The sequence below is a fragment of the Spinacia oleracea genome, chromosome 3 (genome assembly GCF_020520425.1).
Source record: "Spinacia oleracea cultivar Varoflay chromosome 3, BTI_SOV_V1, whole genome shotgun sequence".
Lineage (NCBI taxonomy): Eukaryota > Viridiplantae > Streptophyta > Magnoliopsida > Caryophyllales > Amaranthaceae > Spinacia > Spinacia oleracea.
Genome location: NC_079489.1, coordinates 153,413,992 through 153,433,615, shown reverse-complemented (window position 1 = coordinate 153,433,615; position 19,624 = coordinate 153,413,992). Strand labels below are relative to the sequence as shown.

Below are 19,624 nucleotides of genomic sequence, written 5' to 3'. Positions count from 1 at the left end.
GATTGAAGAGAAGTAGGATAAATTTTAGTTGGAATCTATCTTATCATATTATCTATCATCTTATCTTATTAAGTGGTCAATCATGGCAAGACTCTAATATTCTTTATTTAATTAATTAATAAGTTAATAACATGTGATGACGTGGAAATCCTACGTGGACGCTCTAAACGTTCTCCAAAAAACTCCCCTTTATATATATATATATTAGATTATATAATGATATTTATTTTTTATATATACCACATACTACGTACTACAATTTTATCTAATATTTCACCTATAAAACTAATACTTGCGTAGATGTTTTTTTTTTCTTGACTGTTATGAAATTACGTACTACTTAACAATTGAGTATGTGTTAAAGTTTTGCATTTCAAAGTGGTTAATTGGATAATTTATTTTATTTAATTATCTATTGCTTTAACTATGTAAGAAATTGGTACAACTCGTATTAATACTTCAATCTTCCTAATTCTAGAAAGGTGAAACGGTATGAAGATGGTCTTCAAATATGTAGATGAATAATAATGATTTCAATCTTGATATAAAATGTTGATAATTAGTCTGTTGTCAATTTTTTTTGTTTGCTCTGGCAATTTGTATTCATGAACACCAAGTAAAAAAGTAATTTCATGCACGGAGAACTTGATATATGGCATATGGGGGACCAAACAATATTGTTTTTTTTTAATTGCAAAGTGACACTTTAGAGATGGTGGAAAAACAATGCATATTTGTAAAATTATGAGGAGCATCAGATTAGTGACAAGTACCACCTTGTTTGATGACATTTTTGGTGATTGATAAATATTGTTAGTGTTGAGGGGAGAGAAAAGATAAAATATTATTTTTATTAGTTTGAAGTTCAAAATTTTGGTGTTTGATAAACGTGTTTTAAGGGTTATCTCTAATTCTCTACTCAAATTCGTTAGGCCTCGTTTGCTATTTTTTTTTCTTTTCAGATTTCTTTTATTTATAAGACTAAATACAAAAATGTGAAAAAATGTTATTTTCAGTTTTTTGTTTTCAATATTCAAAACCAACATGATTATCACGGATGTGCCTAATTTTTAAGTTCATAATTACACTTACATTACTTTACTTTCTGATTCGTAAAACCAAAAACTTAACATTAACAATGATTACAAACGATATTAGATTAAATTTGTTTTTTTCCCGATTGATCTATATAATTCTTACTTGCTTACCGCAACAACAACCAAAGCTTAGTCTCAAATGAGTTGGATCGACTAACATGAACCCTTATAAAGAGCCGTCAACGAAACGTGAAGTAAGAGAAATAAAAGAAAAATAAAAGGTTATGGTAAAGAGAGTAAACACGAGACCAGAAAAAGAGGGAACACGAAAACAAGACAAAGGTCGGTTTAGAGAAAAGACAAAAATATGTTTTGAAAATAATAAAATAAAAATAAGGTCACGAGCGAAATTTGCAAAGAATTTAGAAAATTGAGAAAGAATGGAAAAAAGTCAAGTTGAATCGTCGGCATGTTTTAACTCCTTCCACTCCAATCTATCTAACGCCACATTTTCCTCAATCCCCAGTAAACTTATAACACTCTCAATCAGTCTCTTCCGTCTATGCTTTGGTCTTTCCTACCAGACGCATCATTTGGCCTTCGTCTTACATGGAAAAATGTTAATGTTAACATTTTATTGACAAAAAGAAAAATGTTGACAACATTGTGTTAGCCACTGGGCCAGCATAGGCAAAACCCAACCCACATGTACAAACTCGAATGATTTCCCGGCCTTGAAAAATGGGCTTTCTCCCATAATTTTTGCCCCGTTCGAATTCTTTACTGGGCTTGAAAAATTGGCTTTCTCGCATAATTTTGGCCCGGCCCATTTTTTCCGAATCAATAATAATTTTCTCTCATTGCCCTTCCCTTCAACCTCAGAAAACATTCTTTGTCTCTCTTTCCCTTCTCCCGCCTCTCTTTACCCTGCAACTGAATTTCATTTCCCTCTCCGTCGCCACCGCCACCGCCACCGCCACTTCCACCTCCACCGCTACCTCCGGTGAAGATGGCGATAGAGCCACTAGGACACAGAGTAAGCGACCTCATAAAGGAAGTAAACTTGGAGCTCTCACCTTCACTTACTAAGCTCGTTGATAAAACTATTTCTTCCATTAAGAATGTCATCGCCAATATTCCTGAAGATTTCCAGGTTTTCTCTCTCTTCCTCTTTTATAAACACTGTCACACTTCAATTTCTTAAACCCTAAACCCTCTTAATGACTTCAGGTTACTGCGGACGAGGCTCCAGGGTTCGTGAGAGACGTTGGTGCTGATAAAGTTGATTTTAAATTCAAGAAGCCCCAATTCGTTGAAATTGGGGGAAGTTATTCAATTGGCTGCATTGTGAAGCCAGATGTTAATATTGATCTTCTAATGCGTTTGCCTAAGGTAATTTTGATTTTTGCATTTCAATTTACAGTTGCAGTTAGCTGATTATGAAATTTGTAAACCTCTTTACCCTTAATTAGCTGATTATGAATTTGTAAACCTCTTTACCTTTCTGGAATGTGATTAGCTGATTATGAATATATAAACCTCTTCACCTTTCTGGAATGTGATTAGTTGATTATGAATTTATAAACCTCTTTACTGTTTCTGGAATGTGATTAGCTGATTATTAGTTGATTGTACAAAATTGTTTTGTATGATCTTGCTGATAGCTAAGTAAGTGTTAGACTGTTAGCTACTGATTGTATATTGACATAGTATGATATATATGGAGTTATGGACACAGACACTAGTTATTTTCAAGTGTCTATTTGAATAAATTTGGCCGAGTTTTGGATAAACTTGTCTTTCTAGTCTCCAACTTGCAATCACGTCTTATGAGGAATATTTAATTCTTAGAATTTTAAAATCAGAGGATTGAACCGATTAGTCTGTTACCAAAGTACTAGAGGTTTGACAATGAAAATCACTCCAACCGTCTTAATAGTGAAATGTTCTTTGCCTAACAGGAACAAATAAATTGGTCAAAACATGTTGATCTATATTGTTTTGAAGAGCATTGATTGTTGATTTATGTATGCAATTGTTAAATTTTTTATTGTAGAAATAACTTGATGATGATAAGTTGGTAACTATTGCTATTATGATGCATGAAGTAGGTTCGATTTAAGTTGTCATTTCACTTTCCTATTCTCAAGTCTCCAACTTAATATCTGAAACGGGTTCTTAATATGATTTTCTCGCCTTGACTGTTATTTATGCAAATATTGATATGCCTGAAGCTAGTGCTTAAGATTGATGTTTAAGTTGAGTTATTTTCTTCATCATCTCACGATTTCTTAATTGTTGTTGAAGTTGGATTTTACCCTAGCAAACTGGCAAATGCACCTTAGATTCTAGTCAAAATTTGATGGCTTACTAGAAAATAAAACCAACGAGTAAAATATTCTTTCTCTTGGCAGGATTGTTTTCATGAGAAAGATTACTTAAATCACAGGTATCATGCCAAAAGGTTCCTTTACCTTTCTGTTATCAAGAGGTACCTGGAGTCTTCTGAAATAGTATGCAAGATTGAATGGTCCTGTCTCCAAAATGAGGCGTGCAAACCTATAATGATCATATATCCAGGTTTATCTGCTGCTCATGTCTTAAGGAATGCCAATAATCTTGATTATTAGAAATTGGATCCCTACTCTTCAGTGAGATGTTTTGTTCACTGATTTTGTGACACTCCAATTATTTTGTCCATTTTGCTTCAGAAGGTGCCAACCTTCCCGGGTTTTCTGTTAGAATAATACCTACCGCCTCATCCTTATTCAACATCACCAAGCTGAATGCAACCCGAAATAATGTGCGGGCACTGAACCAAGGTAAGCAGAATTTTTGTCCCTTGTTTATTTCAGGAACAGTAGACATCACAGAGTACAGCTTGTTTGTCCTCCAGAGGAAGTTACTTTTGTTTGTTATTTCATCAGATGGAGTTTCGTTACCTACACCGAAGTATAACAGCAGCATTTTGGAAGATATGTTCATTGAAGAGTTTGCAGAATTAATTAAAGAGAAGTTTCATGACTGGGAGGAACTTCGTAAAGCTTTGGTTTTAATGAAGGTGTGTGATTGGAATGTCGTTCTCTTTTGTCCCTAATGTTTTTATAAGTTTGAAGTTGAAGAATCTGGCGTGGTTGTGCAGGTCTGGGCACGCCAAAGAAGTTCAATATATAGTTATGATTGCTTGAATGGTTTCTTAATGGCTGCCATAATGTCCTATCTTGCTGCAAATAGAGTTGGTGGATTTTTTAACAAGTCGATGAATGCCATGCAAATTTTTCGTGTCACTCTGGGCTTCATTGGTATGCTACTCCTATGTAGAAGTAAATGGAAACTGTTGCTCCTCATACCGTTTTTTTTATATACGATAATTACCCTGTTCGTAGTCTCTTTCCCTCTTTCAAGCTTTGCGTATATTTGTGGGTTTACACGTGGCGGCATAGGCTGTAGCTTGTGTATGCCGTATGGTAGTCTTGTGGTCTATGATCCATGATTCATGCATAAATGGTTTATTTATCCTGATGCGAACAAACTTTCTATTTTCATAGCATATTTGCATTTTCTCAGTTATGGAGTTTTGTGTACAAAAGACAGCAACCTGGTATTTATCCCAATGGAGGTATACATTATAAAGAAAATACCTGGAGACCTTACTCATATGCTTCTTATAGTGGCCATAACAACTCTGCAAGTCTGTATCCCTTTTGAGTGTCAAATATTGCTGGTGTATAAGTTTATGTGAGCGTTTTATATTCTCGACGTATAATTATCTGTAAGGAGCCATTTGAGGGGGTGTTTGGTTCAACCAAAGGTATCAAGCATGGGTTTCAGAGGTGGGGGTTTCCTCCATACCCACCTCCCTTCCTAGGTATTAGAACCCTGTTCCTTGTGGGTTATCCAAACCCATACCAGATTCCAAAATCATTCGAACCAAACGCCCTCGAAAGTTTTTGGATTTCAGATCTTACAGCAAGTATATCATCCCGCCTCAGTATATATTGCTAAGTGTAATATATGTTACTATGGCAGTTTAGTTAGTAATTAGGGTTTTTGCAAAATGCCTTTCTAATTTATGGAAAACCTTATGTGTCATGGTAAAGGGAGACTTATATTACCATATCTTGTGATCTTGTCTCGAGGTTGCTTACAGAATTATTGAAATTGTTTCGACATGTTAAAGTTCAATATGACTAATATCATAGCTTTGTATCGTTTAGTATTGTAACTGACATATATAGGATAAAGGTTGTGCGTGTTGTACAAGGCTCCCGCTTTCAGCACAGGGTTTGGGGAAGGTCTAAATGTTTGGAGTCTTACCCTAATATTCATAAGGAGGCTGTTTCCGAGTATCGTACTTGTGACCTAGCGGATAACAAGTAGACACTTGAGTACTTGATTATTGTGCCAAGACAACTGACATATATAGGATGATAGAAAAAATAGATACGTCAAATAAGGGCTTTTTGGGGTTTATGTGATGCAATTGTGGATTAACATCTAAGTTGGTTAAATCAACGTTTAAGCAGTTTCGAAAAATGATAGTTTGTCCTTGGTCTAGCGTCTGCTTCGCAATATCTTTTCCGTTTCATGCTTGCTTAATTGTATACTTCAAGTTGAACATGCTTATCTTGGTTTCAGCCAGTTCAAAATCATGGGAGAAAGGCTTAGTTATGCATCACAAAGAGAACTGCAACATTTCAAGAGAGGTAAATGCATTAAATATAAAAGAAACAACTAAGTTATGCTTTTCTATATAGGTGATATAAGCTATTTTTTATGGAACCTTTGATTCCCTAAGCATGATTTGTGATGCTGGTATTCTGCTCCCTCAAACCTTATATTCAGTAGATTGCCAGAAGCTTGTGGTAGATCACTATCAGTTCAAATTTTCAAGATGTCTTTTGGAAATGATGTAATTAATAGCATTTTCGATGTTAAATGCCTGGTTCTGTATGTGAAGGTGTTCCTTGATTTTTTTCTTAAATTAGAGTTCCATTTCGTAGAATCATTAAACTAATAACCCCCGAATTGACCTAAAAAAGAAAATCAACTGCCAAAACCACCACCAACCTTCCTCCTCTCCCCTTTTCTCTTCCCTTTCTCTCTCCTCCATGGATGCCCAACCCCTGCCAGGGTTGCCACCCACTGCTACACCATTGGTGCGCCTGCTGCCGCCTTCTTTGCCCACGCCTCTGCCGCCTACCTTGCATGTGCCTGCCTCTGCTACTCCCCTTCTTCTCTCTACCTTTCAAATTTGAAAAATCAAAAATCAAAATCAAAGTAACCATTCACAAATTCATTGAACATATGGAGAAAGTACCAAAATTCTGGAAATTAAATCAATTCAAATTGCAGTTGGAGAGGAGTGGCAGCGGCACTAACAAAACTAATAAATAAACCCCTTGCAATAACACCAATAAGTCAACACCAACATCAATGGGAGTATTGAGGTTCCCATGGATACATGACATTAGTTACTTCAACTAATAAATCTTGGCTAATTGGGATACACATTTCTTGGAGTTTTCAGCAATAATTCTCAAAAACTCATTGTAATTTTATACTAAGCATAAACATCTCATTGATAGAAAATCACTAATAAAGCATCTTGGTTGGGTTGTTTCGGCAACTATGACAGAGAGAAGTGGCCCAGGGACCCTAAACCCCTTAAACACTATAAACGAAGCCCCTTTCCGGTAACAATTGTGTGTATTACGGAACCCATGTACAAGAAATTTTGGGTTTGGATAAATTGTGTGTATTACGGAACCCATGTTAGAGAAGAAAAGAGGAGAGAGGAAGTGAGGCAGTGAAGGGGAGGAGGAGAGAGAAAGGGGATGACCATGGTGGTTACCTACCCATGGCTGCCATGGTTTCGATGGAGGAAAGAGAATGGAAGATGGGAAGAGAAAAGCAGAAAAAGATGAAGTTTTTTATTTGAATTTTTGGTTTTGAAATTAATTAGGGTTAATTTGGGATTAATTGGGTTAATCGGGGGTTAAAGTTGACAGAAATCTAACGTAATTGACAGAAAATACTCATCAAGGTATCTGGTGTATTTGTTAAAAAGTGGAGGGCATTTGTTGATTTTTGGAAACGTGAGGGCATTTGGTGGATTTTGTGAAAACTTAGGGGTTTTCATGAAAAAACCGTTTTTATATTCTTACCTAACCTTTTCTGTCTCTTTTGATTTTTTTCAATAGGAAATTTTTGAGATTTACTCTTTTCCTTAATGTTTGTGCCCAACCCATATGGTGCAATTAAAAAAACACGGAAGAAGTATATCCATGTATCAGAGTTAACTTCTCACTGGCAAGGATAACAACTGATTTGTGACATAGACAAATAAGAACCTTTAATATCTTGATTCATTGTGTTCGATTCCAATTTGGATTTGTTTTGTTTCTGTGTAATATTTGAACTTTTGTTTCCCCCCCCCCCCCTACCCACACCCCCACCCACACCCACCCACACACATAAAAAAAAGATTGCATAGACGTTTTTCTGATGCGATCCTATTGAATTTGAACATTGTCGACGTAGGAGTTGAAGGAAAAAAAGCAATGTTTGAAGTCATTTCCAGTAGTCATATGTGATAGTTCTGCAAACTTCAATTTGGCATTCCGTATATCAAAGAGCGGCTTTCTTGAGGTATTCTGGTTGTCTTCACTTTTATTGTTGTGGTTTCCTTAATTTCTGATTGTCAGCATTCTTTGACAATGGTTTTGTTTTGGCATGTCAGCTTCAAGCGGAGGCTGCTTTGACACTTGAGTGTATTCAGAAATGTCATGACAATGGATTTGAAGAAGTTTTTTTGACTAAATCTGACTTTGCTGCCAAATATGACTATTGTGTGAGGTAATTATTATTTTTTGTTAGTCTGAAGTAGTTACTTAGATGAAATTCCACGTACTTGACATCAAAGTGACGATTAAGTGATTAACATGCTTTTAGTATGTCTGTGACACTCTATTACTTGTATTCCCATACAACTTATCTTGCCATGTACCCAAAATAATTTACTCAGCAGTTGCCCATCTGGTTATAGTTTTTGCAATAACACAGGTGCTTCGCCAGTCATTAGATGGTCTTGGAAGTTACTTTCTCAAGTTCTTGTTTTAGGTTCTTACTTAGAGTTTGTGCACATTGATTGGATGTTAATATCCTATTCATAAGTGTAAAGCTAATGAACAAGCACATATAGCAGCATGACCCGTATTATCTCACAGAACATTGACTCCTCTAGTTTAGCTGTTCATTGTATTCTCTTGTTGCAATTCTGTGCCTCTACTTGCACTGTGTTTTTTTTTAACAAAACTAATTGTGCCTTCTTTGCTTACATAGTTTGATTTTTGAGACATGAATTTCATTTTGTATTGGCATACCTGAAGAACATTGGAATGAGGGGTTTGGGCAGTTGTTAAAACAAGTACTTTGTTTTTGCATCAAACACTTTTTAAACACAGTCCCTTCTGGACGTGCTGCTTTTAGGATGGTTTAAACACTTTTTCGAAGTTCTAATTATCTTTTTTTTTTGGGCGGAGAGGTTTAGCATATATTATTGCGTTTAAGATTTACTGCTCTTGTGATATTTGGCCTATTCGTTTCCTGGTGACTAAAAATTACATGCGTATTCCCTCCGAATAAAATAAAGGCTCTTCATGCATGTCCTTTAGCAGTTTAGCTATTGCATGGGAATGATTTTTCACTTTAGGACACGACTGTAATTGTTTGCCTTTTTTCTGTTTGTTAGGTTGAACTTGAAGGGAAACAGTGGCGTGCATGCATCAGGTTATTGTGTCGATGATGAATGTTGGAGATTGTATGAGGAGAAGGTGCATTCACTTTTATGCCAGGGTTTGAATGACAGAGCAAAGTTCATTCGTGTCATCTGGAGAAACTGGTCCAGCAATTGTCGTATTCAAGATGTAAGGAACCCAGGCTTTAAATTTGGCCATTTTCGCAACTTAATTTTCTCCTCCTTATCAATGTATTTATTTACTTGTATGCTTTGTTTAGGGGTTCTCATCCCTAGATAAAGAACCATTGCTTATTGGTGTTGCTATCAGTGACCTGGAAAAAGCTCTTAGATTAGTTGATAAAGGCCCTAACCCCGAGCATAAACAGGAGGTAATTAATATGCCATTTTGATTTTAAATCCATTTTTTTTGTTTTTCTGCTGCTTTATTGACATTTATTTTCAAATAGGTTGCCAAATTTCGGAAGTTTTGGGGAGAAAAGTCCGAGTTTCGGAGATTTAGTGATGGTACCATTGGAGAATGTGTTGGTAAGTCATGAATCATAATGCACTCTGTTAGTTGCTGGCAATGACTTTTAACATGTCAAGCTTATTTGTCACTCTTCTTTTCATCCTATTGAACAGTGTGGAAATACAAGCAGTGGGAGAAGCATCAAATTGTAAAGAAAATTGTTGAGCATGTATTATCACGTCATCTTTCTCTGTCGATAGAAAATGTAGTTGTTAGTGCAGATCAGCTTGATTTTTCTCTGTGTCATGGTGGTGCAGGTATTTTACTTATCTCTGGCTTTAACTTGACTTTATTGTTTGTTTCTGGCTCCAATTCGGCCTTTCTATCCTTCTATTTCAAAGTGTGGTGCCTTTAATTTTCCAGATCCTATATCATATACCGGAGGCTTACTTGAAGCCTATGAAGCTTTAGCCAAGCACTTGCGCCTTTTGGATGATATTCCCTTGAAGATATCTAGCGTTCAACCCTTAGATTCAGGTTTTGTCTCTTTCTAAAGTACAATTGGGTCTGTTGGTCATATTGCTTTATTTTAGGGTGAGTCGAGGAGAATGATTTATGTGATCGACTTATGGGTAGTTGGGCATGATGTCTTTGTCCTTGTAGCTGACTCCATTCATTTCGGATAAGGCTCTGGTATTCTTGCTGCAGTTTGTGGAGCACTGAAAAATCGACCCGACCTGATACTCGACCCTAACCCAATCTGAAATAGTTGGTTTTGATTAAATTTTTGTGATCCAAGATTGATTTATCCAAACCCAATCCACTATCAACCTGAAATTATTTGGTTGAACTTGACCCAATCCGTTTTTGACATGAGTGGCCTTGTAACCATTGTCTTTATAGTAGTTAAATGAGATGATGAAAACTAATTGTCACAAAATACCGGGATGTTACTGTCTTTTGGGTTTGACACGGTTTCAACTGGAATAAGACAACATTTATGTGATTTTATTTGTGCCATTTTGCTATAAATGTTTGTTTAATATGATTTGTTATTTGGCTTATATATTCTTTATATCTTAATGGGAGATTGTTATACACTGTTACTCGGACTCTTCATTTTACCTAAACCCGTGTCGGATCCTCACACACGGACATGGGTGCAGACACTTCGACACTTCATTTTGGGTTAAAGTCATGGAAATATTTCACAATTTAACCTAACACTTGGACATGTACCAGTGTCCGAGTAACATAAGTTATACATATCATACTAAAAAATGGAATTAGAAAGGACGTCTTAAAAGGGTCAACTAGAGCCTGAAGCTTTTGGTCATGAACCAACGTTGTTTAACCCAAAAACGACTTGATTCTGGAATCCTCTAATTACACCCAAACACGACCTGGCTGCAGGGAAGGAGCTCCATCGGGACCGAAGGGGGCCAGGCCTCTATACCAAACTTCTTGTTAAAGTTCTTGCCCAAACAGCGTTTTTTATATATCAAGCTTAGTTTTAAAAAGTGCGCCCAAGGCGCGCCTAGCCTCCAGACGCAGGCCATAGAGCATCTCTCGCCAAGGCGCAACACATTCCAGAAGGCTCGAGAAGGCGCACGCTTCAAGGTGGTGCTCCTTTGTTTGATTGAGGATAACCGAGTTAGAAATACTTTAAAAAAAACCAAAAAGAAAAAATCCAAATTAACTCTTACCCTTTCTTTATGATGCAAATTCGAGTAAAAGCCCTCAACTAATTGCATATATTTACTCCAATTTCAACCCCTAAACTGAAACCCTTAATTATTAAAAAAAAAAAATTAAAATTAGGTAGCAAATGTTGTCGGTCACTCACTGGTGATGACAGAGAATGTTGGCGAGTGATCTTTGATGGTTGGCGAGCGATCTTTGATGGTTGCCGGCATGGATCTTCAAGTGGCCGACCCCAGTGAAGCATTTTCGGGTTTGTGTCGTCCTCGATTTGTGTCCCTTGCTTTCTTCTTATGCTCGACCTTTTCTTTCTCTCTTTCATCAGCCACTTTTTGCATTTTTCTCTTTTACTTTCTAGTTTTACATTTATTTACTGATCCAGCTTCACGTGCCTTTGCTTCAGTCAAGTTTATATTTCTTTTTACCCTTTTGTTTTATTTAGTGGCAGGTGAGTAATTAAGTGGTCCTCCCCTCTTATTTGAACTAGTATAAGATCTTATTTGAACTAGTATAAGATAAGTAGAAATAATATTACAAAAAAGGGGAGCCTCATACCCAAAAGGCACGCGCCTTTGCCTTGCGCCAAGGCTTCACGGACCTTGTGCGCCTTGGTGCACCTTTTAAAACTAAGATATCACGTTTCAGCACAATTTATAGATTAAGTAAGCTTGTTGCAGTGGTGGGGCCGTGGGGTGAGTCTAGTTAAGTAGCCTTTGTCTCCTTGGTCACAGTTCCGAACCTTTCTAACATTAATATTTTGATATTTTTTTTCTTTTTTAGAGCAGCCCTTCTCCATTAATAAATATTAAAAAGCGCAAGCGTCAAACATTACTTTGCATTAAAAAAAAATACAATTTCAAATTTATATTTTTCTAGAAAAAAATAGTCCTAGTTGTAGATGAAACTTGAAATATTATAACAACTCGGCCCTGGTTGGTGCTTTGAGTCCTGGTTATCCCTGCCTAATTTTGACCCCTTTGGCAAGTCTACTTCTGACTTTGTGAGGAATGGTGTTCACTTGTATTTTTTCATAATAATTTTCCAAAGATGGGTGCGACATTGGTATGTTGGTATAAAACCAGGCCCGTTTTCCTTGAGCTCGATGGGCTTTCTTCCATACCGGGAGAGGATTATTCTGTTACTTTGTAGTGTGTTTTATCAAATATTTAGCAGATTGAAATGAGTTGAATGTCTAACAGACGCCTAATCACTGTAAACAAGCTTTGCTTCACGGTAGTTTTTCTCTTAAGGTGTTCTAGTAATACTCTCTGTGCATTTACTATTATGTTGGATTAGTGTTGGACATATCATGTCTTGATTAGTTCAATTCCCTAAAGAGAAAAGGTTTATTACTTATGTCCCCTTTCTTCAAGATGATAGTAGTATGTTACCTTCTTTACTTTGCTAGGAACTGTCCATTTTTAATTGATTCAATGATTTATGCAGGACTTGATATTGATAATATCCATAAAATTCCTCATGTTTTGTTTTGTCTATTTCTCTTTGAATCTATGAAGAACTTACTGAGTAAGAACTCTGTTTTCTTGAATTTGAAATTTGATAGCAGTTTAAGTATGCCCTAGGAAAAAATTTAGATCGAGGAACTGGGGATTTTATTTCGGGTCAGTTTTGTTGTTCATCCAACGCCTTTATTATAGCTTGCTTTTATCTAAGCACCTAACTTATTGCATTTATTGTTCTTCTAAGTTCAAGTTTTTTCTGGCTATTGGTTTAGCATTTAATGTGATGTATTTTATTCTTATGAGTAATTACAGCTTTCAGGTGCACTGCTGTTTTCCCTCCCGAGCCTCATCCTCTGGCTGGAGATAAAACCTTCATATCAAGATCGGTAAAGGTTGCTGCAACCTGTGTACAACCAATGGAAGTTTTGATTCAGGTAGTATATCTAAAGATTAGACTTTTCTTTCTAATCTCGCCGTTTCCTTTGCTTCCTAACATATGAAAAATATGGTTTTTGTGTTTTTTTGCTATAGTTTCTCCTAATCGTTTTTTGATTTTTATTGTTAGTTGGAGGGGTCAGGAAATTGGCCAATGGATGAATTGGCCACTGAAAAGACTAAATCTGCTTTCCTTCTAAAGATTGGAGAAAGGTAATAAGAGGAATGAGATGAATACAGAAGTTAAACGGGCATCCCGGTTGTAATATTGTGAGTAGTGTACTATTATTGTATACCATATTCTAAGTGATTGACAACTTTCCCTTTTGTCAGTCTTCAAAAAAAGTGGGATGTCAGCTGCATTGCCACTGAAGATGATGTGGATGTGTTGCTTTCTGGATATGCTTTCCGGCTAAAGATTTTACACGAGAGGGGCCTGAGTTTGGTGAAAGGAGAGGGTGAGTGTTAAGCATCTGATACTCCATTATTTGTGGTTTCATAATTTTGGGGTTCACCGTTCACTAAAAAGGATATTAATTTTTTGCTTGAAGGAAATCAAGTCAAGCGCGTGTCTTCCATAGACAAGAAACTTTTCATTCGTAGTCAGCATTCTAGCATGATCAATGGTTTGCAGGGGCGGTGTCCCGTTTATGGTCCAGTAGTCAGGTATACCTTTATGGCTTTATTTATATCTCTTGCTTGATCTTCCAGTGAAACTAATGTGTACTTCTTTGTGAAGGCTTGCAAAACGATGGGCAGCTTCACACCTCTTTTCTGCTTGCTTGGAAAGTGAGGCTATTGAGCTCTTAGTAGCTCATTTATTTCTGAATTTCAAACCATTCTGTGCTCCTAACTCGAGGATTACAGGTTTTTTGAGGTTAGATCTCTCCTATTTCCATGATGGATTTTTTACCTTGAACTTTACCTACCTCCAGGTTCTGTATGGGTGGTGCTATATTGGTTATGATGTTGGAATGGTCTGCATACTTTCAACTTGATTCCTGTTGGTTGATTTGGTTGACCATATCCTGTTGCATTATGTGGAGAATGCAACACTGTAGCTCAAACAAATGTGCATGAATTTTTGAGTGTGCTATATAGACGAGTCACCCCATGTTATATTAATTCCCATACTACCGTCCACGTAAGCAAGAAAACCGGTCTAATTTTTTTATCAGTTAGCATAAATAATTTCATTGAATGATTCAAGTTCGAGCAAGAAGCCAAAACATTCTTCTCCTTAAGAGTCCTAATTGTTCTTCTTTGTCAAGTACATTGAACTTTGTGTCTGTATGGTTTGTTATTTTTTTGACAAAGGAGGGAAAGTTGGTTAGGTGAGCCTTTTTTGTATATATCTTCAACTTTTGTAGGGGGGGGGGGGGGGGGGGGGGGATTAGTGTCAGTAGAATACAGTAGGTCGCATGACTACATTGTTATGCATTGTAGATTGTTTTTTAGCCTACTAAGACTCTAATATTAGGATACAAGATACAACAGCCGGAAATCTTCCTTATCCTGATAGCTCCTCTATGGCCTAACTTTCTTGCCAATACATTAATTCTGATTCTATCTAAGCATGTCAGTTTGCTTGATAATGTCTGGACAATGTGGAAGTATGTCATTTGCAAATTTATGTATCGCCTTCAAACTAAAAAATGAAGCTTCCTTTAACTTTTTCTTTTATCAGGTATCCTGTCTTTTCTCCATGAAGATTTTCATTTGACATAAATATTTGGTTTTCAGGTTCTTGAGATTGTTGTCCGAGTATGATTGGAAATTCTCTCCTTTGATCGTTGATATAAATGGTGACATGACTGCTGATAATGTGACAGAGATCAATGTACGGATTGTGGATTATGTAGTTTATTTACCGTGTCTAAACTCAAAATTTTCTTCACCTTCAACAACGTGACCGTGGATTTGTTACCATATATTGTTTGCAGAAGAACTTTATGTCAAGTAGAAAAGCTCATGAAGGCAGTGTTAGTGAAGCAATCCCTGCAATATTTTTAGGTACGACCTATGATAAGTGTTCTGAAGCTTGGACATCTTCGTCACCAAATCCCTTGGTGAGTATTTCAGCTAAACCGTTCTTACGACTTTATAAGTTAAGCAACAAAATCTGTAGTTTTAATAACCACACAACCGCTATTACCTTCAATTCAACCTAAATACCCCCTTTCAAAATGAAGTTTGCTAAATTTGAAGGAACTCTTCTCCATAGGATCTAGTTGGAGCTTTTGATTGAAATGATTAGCGTACTATTCTAGAACACAAGATCTGTTTGTGTACATCTCAAAGTATAGGTGGTCTTGATTGCAGTGGCGGAGCCAATGTATACCAAGTGGGGTCACTTGGCCAAAAAAAATTGAATAATGTTAAGTTTTAATTCGTACGGAGTATTAAAAAGTACTTAATCTAGTTAATTTTTCATTAATTTTTGTAATAGTGACCCCACTTAGTACAATTTACGGATCTGTCACTGTTTGATTGTCCCAAACATTTTTGTAAATAGTAATGATGTTCCTTAGTTCTGTGTTTAAATTATCCACGCTATTGGTTTTGATGTATAAGGGGCTTAAAAGGTTGGTTGCTTATGCTCGGAGCAGTGCTAATCTGTTGACAAAACTCGTAGAGCAAGATCATTATGATTCACATGGATGGGAGGTGAGAAAGATACTAACTTGATTCAATAATTCGTAAATCCTTTATATAATGTGGATTATTCACTTTCTTTCTTGCATCACAGTGTCTTTTCCGGACTCCTTTAAACAACTATGATGCTGTAGTTCTTCTACACAGAGACAAATTAGCATATCCACAACGTCTCCTCTTTCCGTCTGAGGTTAAAGAAGGTATCCAGTTTTATACTCCTTCCGTATTTAATTAAAAGATACAGTTTGACCGGCACGTAGTTTTAGGAGGGTAAATTGAATTTATTAAAATATAAGATGAAAGTGGGTATTAGGTTATTATTTATTGTAAGAAATTGAAAGTGGATGAATTATTTATTGTAGTAAGAAGAGGATGCGAGTAAGTGTGAGGACTACAAGAGGGAGAAAAAAATTAATATAATTGGAAGTGTGGACCATGACATGCCAAAAATAGGAAGTGTATATTTTAATTAAAGACGGCGGTTATGGGAAATGTATCTTTTAATTAAATACGGAGGGAGTATAGGGCAATAGTACCACCTTTTCTATCATAGTTCTTTGAAGTTATCTCCAATCTATGGTTCGTTTATCTGCCCTCTATGCAATTCTGATGATTAACATATTCATAGGCAAATATGTGGCCCGTGGAAATCCTAGCAATTACTTCTCACCCATTTTTAGGCCCAAGGATGTGAAAGGAGGCTTGGATGTTATAAAAACAAAGATAATGGTGGATTTTGACCCTCTACAATGCTATCTTATGGATATACAGGTAAGCAGGTTTTATCTATTACATTATACTAAAGCTGACACCATGAATAACACGTGTCACTTCCTGGTCAAAAATATACCCGCCAAAACTTTATTTTTATTTTTCTATTCATTTATTTGTATCAATAACTTTTTATGGAAAAGATTTGTATATTTGACTAAACTTTTATTAATCCTTTGAAAATCTTTTGTACTTCATACTACTTTATTTTAAAACAATTCCTTTTTACTCAAATATTTTATAAAAATGGTCAAATTATAATTTTATAACTAGTTTTTGGGCCCGGGCGATGCCCCGGGTTACTACATTAATCATATTCACATTTACTTATATGTTTTTTTTGCAATGATAACATGAACATATGTAATAACTTAGTAGTAAAGGTTTTATTGTTTAAACTCAAGGTCAAGGGTTCAAACCTTATGCAAACCATGTTTGATATTTTTTTTTATGTATATGAAGATTACATGGAGCGAACCACCCATAAGAAGGGCGCCACATGTCACATAAACTTTCTTTTAAACGCCTTTTAATATATAGTATAGATATCTGTGCGTGCACGGGACCTAATCTAGTGCATTTATAATTTCTTGTCCTTTTTTTGCTTTTTCCCATCGCCTATTTTTTATCTATACAGGGAGGGTTCCCGAATTCGTTCAATCTGTGGTACGATTCTTTGGGTGGTGATGCTATTGGTATAACATGGAACAAATCTGCATCAAAGGTGTGTTTTAGCACTAGATGCTGCAAAATTTACGTCTCTGATTGGTGTGTGGTTCAACTTTGAACTCGTTTGTTGATGTCTTTGTTATATATCTCTCTGATTGCAGAAACGAGATCGAGATGAAGATAGTAAAGATGCTACAGACATCTTGAAAGCCGTTGGTGAAGCTGGTAACGGTTTTGTGAGGAGTGTCCATCTTCTCAAGGCTCCTAGGCTTTGTAACTAGGAAAGCTCTTAATCTTTCATGGCCCTATCGATCGTGATATTTATTCAACAATGGGAGTGTGATATACGAGAAAGGTTTAGAGCTACATAAATATACCTAACCTTTAGGGTTATAGCTTGCGATTTTGTACCATCTCGGAGAATGTTATACTAGCTAGTGTTTAGGTCAATTGAAAAACAGTATAATTTTGTGCCAACAGCATTATAGGCTTGTAGCAGCAACTACCACTTGCACAGTTGTATTTGCTATTCAGGTAAATGCCAATTTTGTTCTAATTTTCATTGATATGATGTTTCATTTGGACTTTCAAAAGAAGATGGAGAAAAAAGGACTTGATAGTTTAATGGTAAATTAGAGTTATGGAAATTCCTATAGAAGTTACTTAGTTATCTATACTAATATATTAAAAGACGTTTTGAAGAACGTATACGTGTCACGTAAACCTCTTCTTATTACGCCACATCACCACTAGTTAGCATCATGACATGTCATTACAACCAAAAAACATCTAATTAGGATCGAACACCAAACCTCTTTGTTAAAAGTTACACTTCTTACCATTTTAACCAACTACTACTTATGTAGTATCTTTCCCAATTCGTGGACTATGGACCGTGGTGCACATAGAGCTACGTGCACCAAAAGAACATGTGTGCATAAGTAAAAGAACACGACACTACGGCAAAAGAACATGCGATATAATATTTCATTTTTTTATTATAAAAATAATTTATTATTTTACTATTTATTAAAACCTAAATAAAAAAAATACTCATATTCTTTTCTCGTAACCAGATGTTCTTTCAATTATATACTGTGTTCTTTTGGTGCACGTAGCTCTATGTGCACCATAGTCCACCTTCTAAATTGCGTATCTTTCCATATAAGCCTATATATTCTTTTTACAATAAACAATACATTGAATAAAAGTGAATGCAAAAAAAAGGAATGATTATTTAATTCATAAATGTACAATTATTACTTTGAAGAAAATGATCCGACTTTGTTTAGATTTTTGGATGTGGGGTTTAATCGGGGGTTGTTGATCGGCCATTAATCTTATGTCACCACCGAAATTTGATGATGACACCACTCTACGTGCATATATTTTAAAAAAAACCGAATAAAAATCAAACTCTGGAGCAACGCCCGGGTTACATACTAGTTAGTTTTAACAAAGGGAAGGGAAAAGGAGAATTTGATCCCAAGTCTCTTGCATTGTACATTGGTTTTTGTTTTATCAAATTACTTTGAGAAACAAAAGAGGATATACTAAATAACTTAAATAAACAATAAAGTTGTGCTCTTGTTTGGCTACGAGTTGCTATCCGATTGTATTAGCTAGTTTAACTAGGTTATTGCGTTATCTAGTTTGACTGATGGGTCAATTTAGTGATTTTTGTAAAATTATTTAATAGCCATTAGTTGTTTCGGTACAAAATAACCAAAAAGCAAAAAATGTTTTAAAAGCTCATAGGATGAGCTAAAAAGCTCCTTCAAACAACTTCTAACCAAACACTTAAAATAGCGTTTTGAAAAAGTCAATAAGTTAAAATTTATCACAAAAACTCTTTTTGCTCCGGGAAAAAAAAAAACTCAAAACCAAAAATAGCCTATAATGAATTTTTACTGAACGGATATCTATCAAGAATTTTGTGTAGTGGTGTCATAATGTTAGCGAGTGACCTTATTTCCTTTATTCTTCACATAAGTTTAGGTAAATATTCATTTGGAAAATATATAACGACAGGTCTTCCTTCTAAAGACGTTTGGATAGAAGTCATGTGACATGTCTTTGTCTCCACAAATTCTTATTTACAATGGGTGTACAATAAATATTGTACACCGGAGTAAAAGTTAACTAAAAATGCTCAAAAGTTAAGCATATATATGTAAAAGTTATCTATTTTTCAGTGATAAATTTTTTCATTTTAGTAAAACTTATTTCTTCAAACTAACTAATAATGTATAAAATTAATCATTTAAACCTTTAAAATATTTATCTATCAATTTTTTTTTACTAATATAAAAGTTAATCAAAACTAGGTTAAAGTTACAAAAAAAAAAGGTTAAAGTTATCTTGGTGTACAATAAATTTATTGTACACCTTGTGCGCACAAGACCTTTTGCTTTGTCTCTCTTGATTGTCCCCCTTTGCAATCACCATCAACACTACAAGAAATCCGGGTTTTTGCGACTATAAAAAATTTCAGTCGCAAAAATTAGTGTTGGCGACTACTATTGTGATGGTCGCTAAGTAGTCGCAACTTTGCTACTACTATTGTGAATTTTGCGACTAAAATGCTGTCGCAAATCGTAAATTAAAGGTAAAATTATTTTAAAATATTTCTGCGACCGAATGTGCGACTAACTTGGTAATCGCAAATACATTTAAAATATTT

General features: G+C 35.5%; 1 protein-coding gene across 2 annotated transcripts; it reads left to right on the top strand.

The window, feature by feature from the left end:
• Positions 1–1,912: 1,912 nt before the first annotated feature.
• On the top strand, positions 1,913–17,507 carry LOC110788652 (uncharacterized). Of its 2 annotated transcripts, none has more exons than XM_021993291.2 (26): positions 1,913–2,190; positions 2,268–2,429; positions 3,452–3,617; positions 3,752–3,859; positions 3,965–4,098; positions 4,180–4,339; positions 5,676–5,743; positions 7,581–7,688; positions 7,780–7,895; positions 8,791–8,965; positions 9,057–9,167; positions 9,246–9,324; positions 9,421–9,564; positions 9,671–9,784; positions 12,724–12,845; positions 12,977–13,059; positions 13,180–13,304; positions 13,398–13,512; positions 13,586–13,723; positions 14,590–14,686; positions 14,790–14,915; positions 15,421–15,513; positions 15,596–15,701; positions 16,130–16,272; positions 16,910–16,996; positions 17,103–17,507. In XM_021993291.2, the coding sequence occupies exons 1-26, from the start codon at positions 2,047–2,049 to the stop codon at positions 17,220–17,222; spliced, it is 3,144 nt and encodes a 1,047-aa protein (XP_021848983.2). In that variant the 5' UTR covers positions 1,913–2,046; the 3' UTR covers positions 17,223–17,507. The 2 variants fall into 2 exon arrangements, with proteins under 2 accessions (XP_021848983.2, XP_021848982.2); XM_021993290.2 differs by having other exon boundaries at positions 3,749–3,859.
• The last annotated feature ends 2,117 nt before the right edge of the window (positions 17,508–19,624 follow it).

What these genes read in the sequence shown, in the direction of transcription:
- LOC110788652 (XM_021993290.2), top strand. Translation starts at nt 2,047, where the DNA reads ATGGCGATAGAGCCACTAGGACACAGAGTAAGCGACCTCATAAAGGAA. An exon ending in ATATTCCTGAAGATTTCCAG is followed by an intron (nt 2,191 to 2,267) that starts GTTTTCTCTCTC and finishes TAATGACTTCAG; the next exon opens with GTTACTGCGGACGAGGCTCC. An exon ending in CGTTCAACCCTTAGATTCAG is followed by an intron (nt 9,785 to 12,723) that starts GTTTTGTCTCTT and finishes GAGTAATTACAG; the next exon opens with CTTTCAGGTGCACTGCTGTT.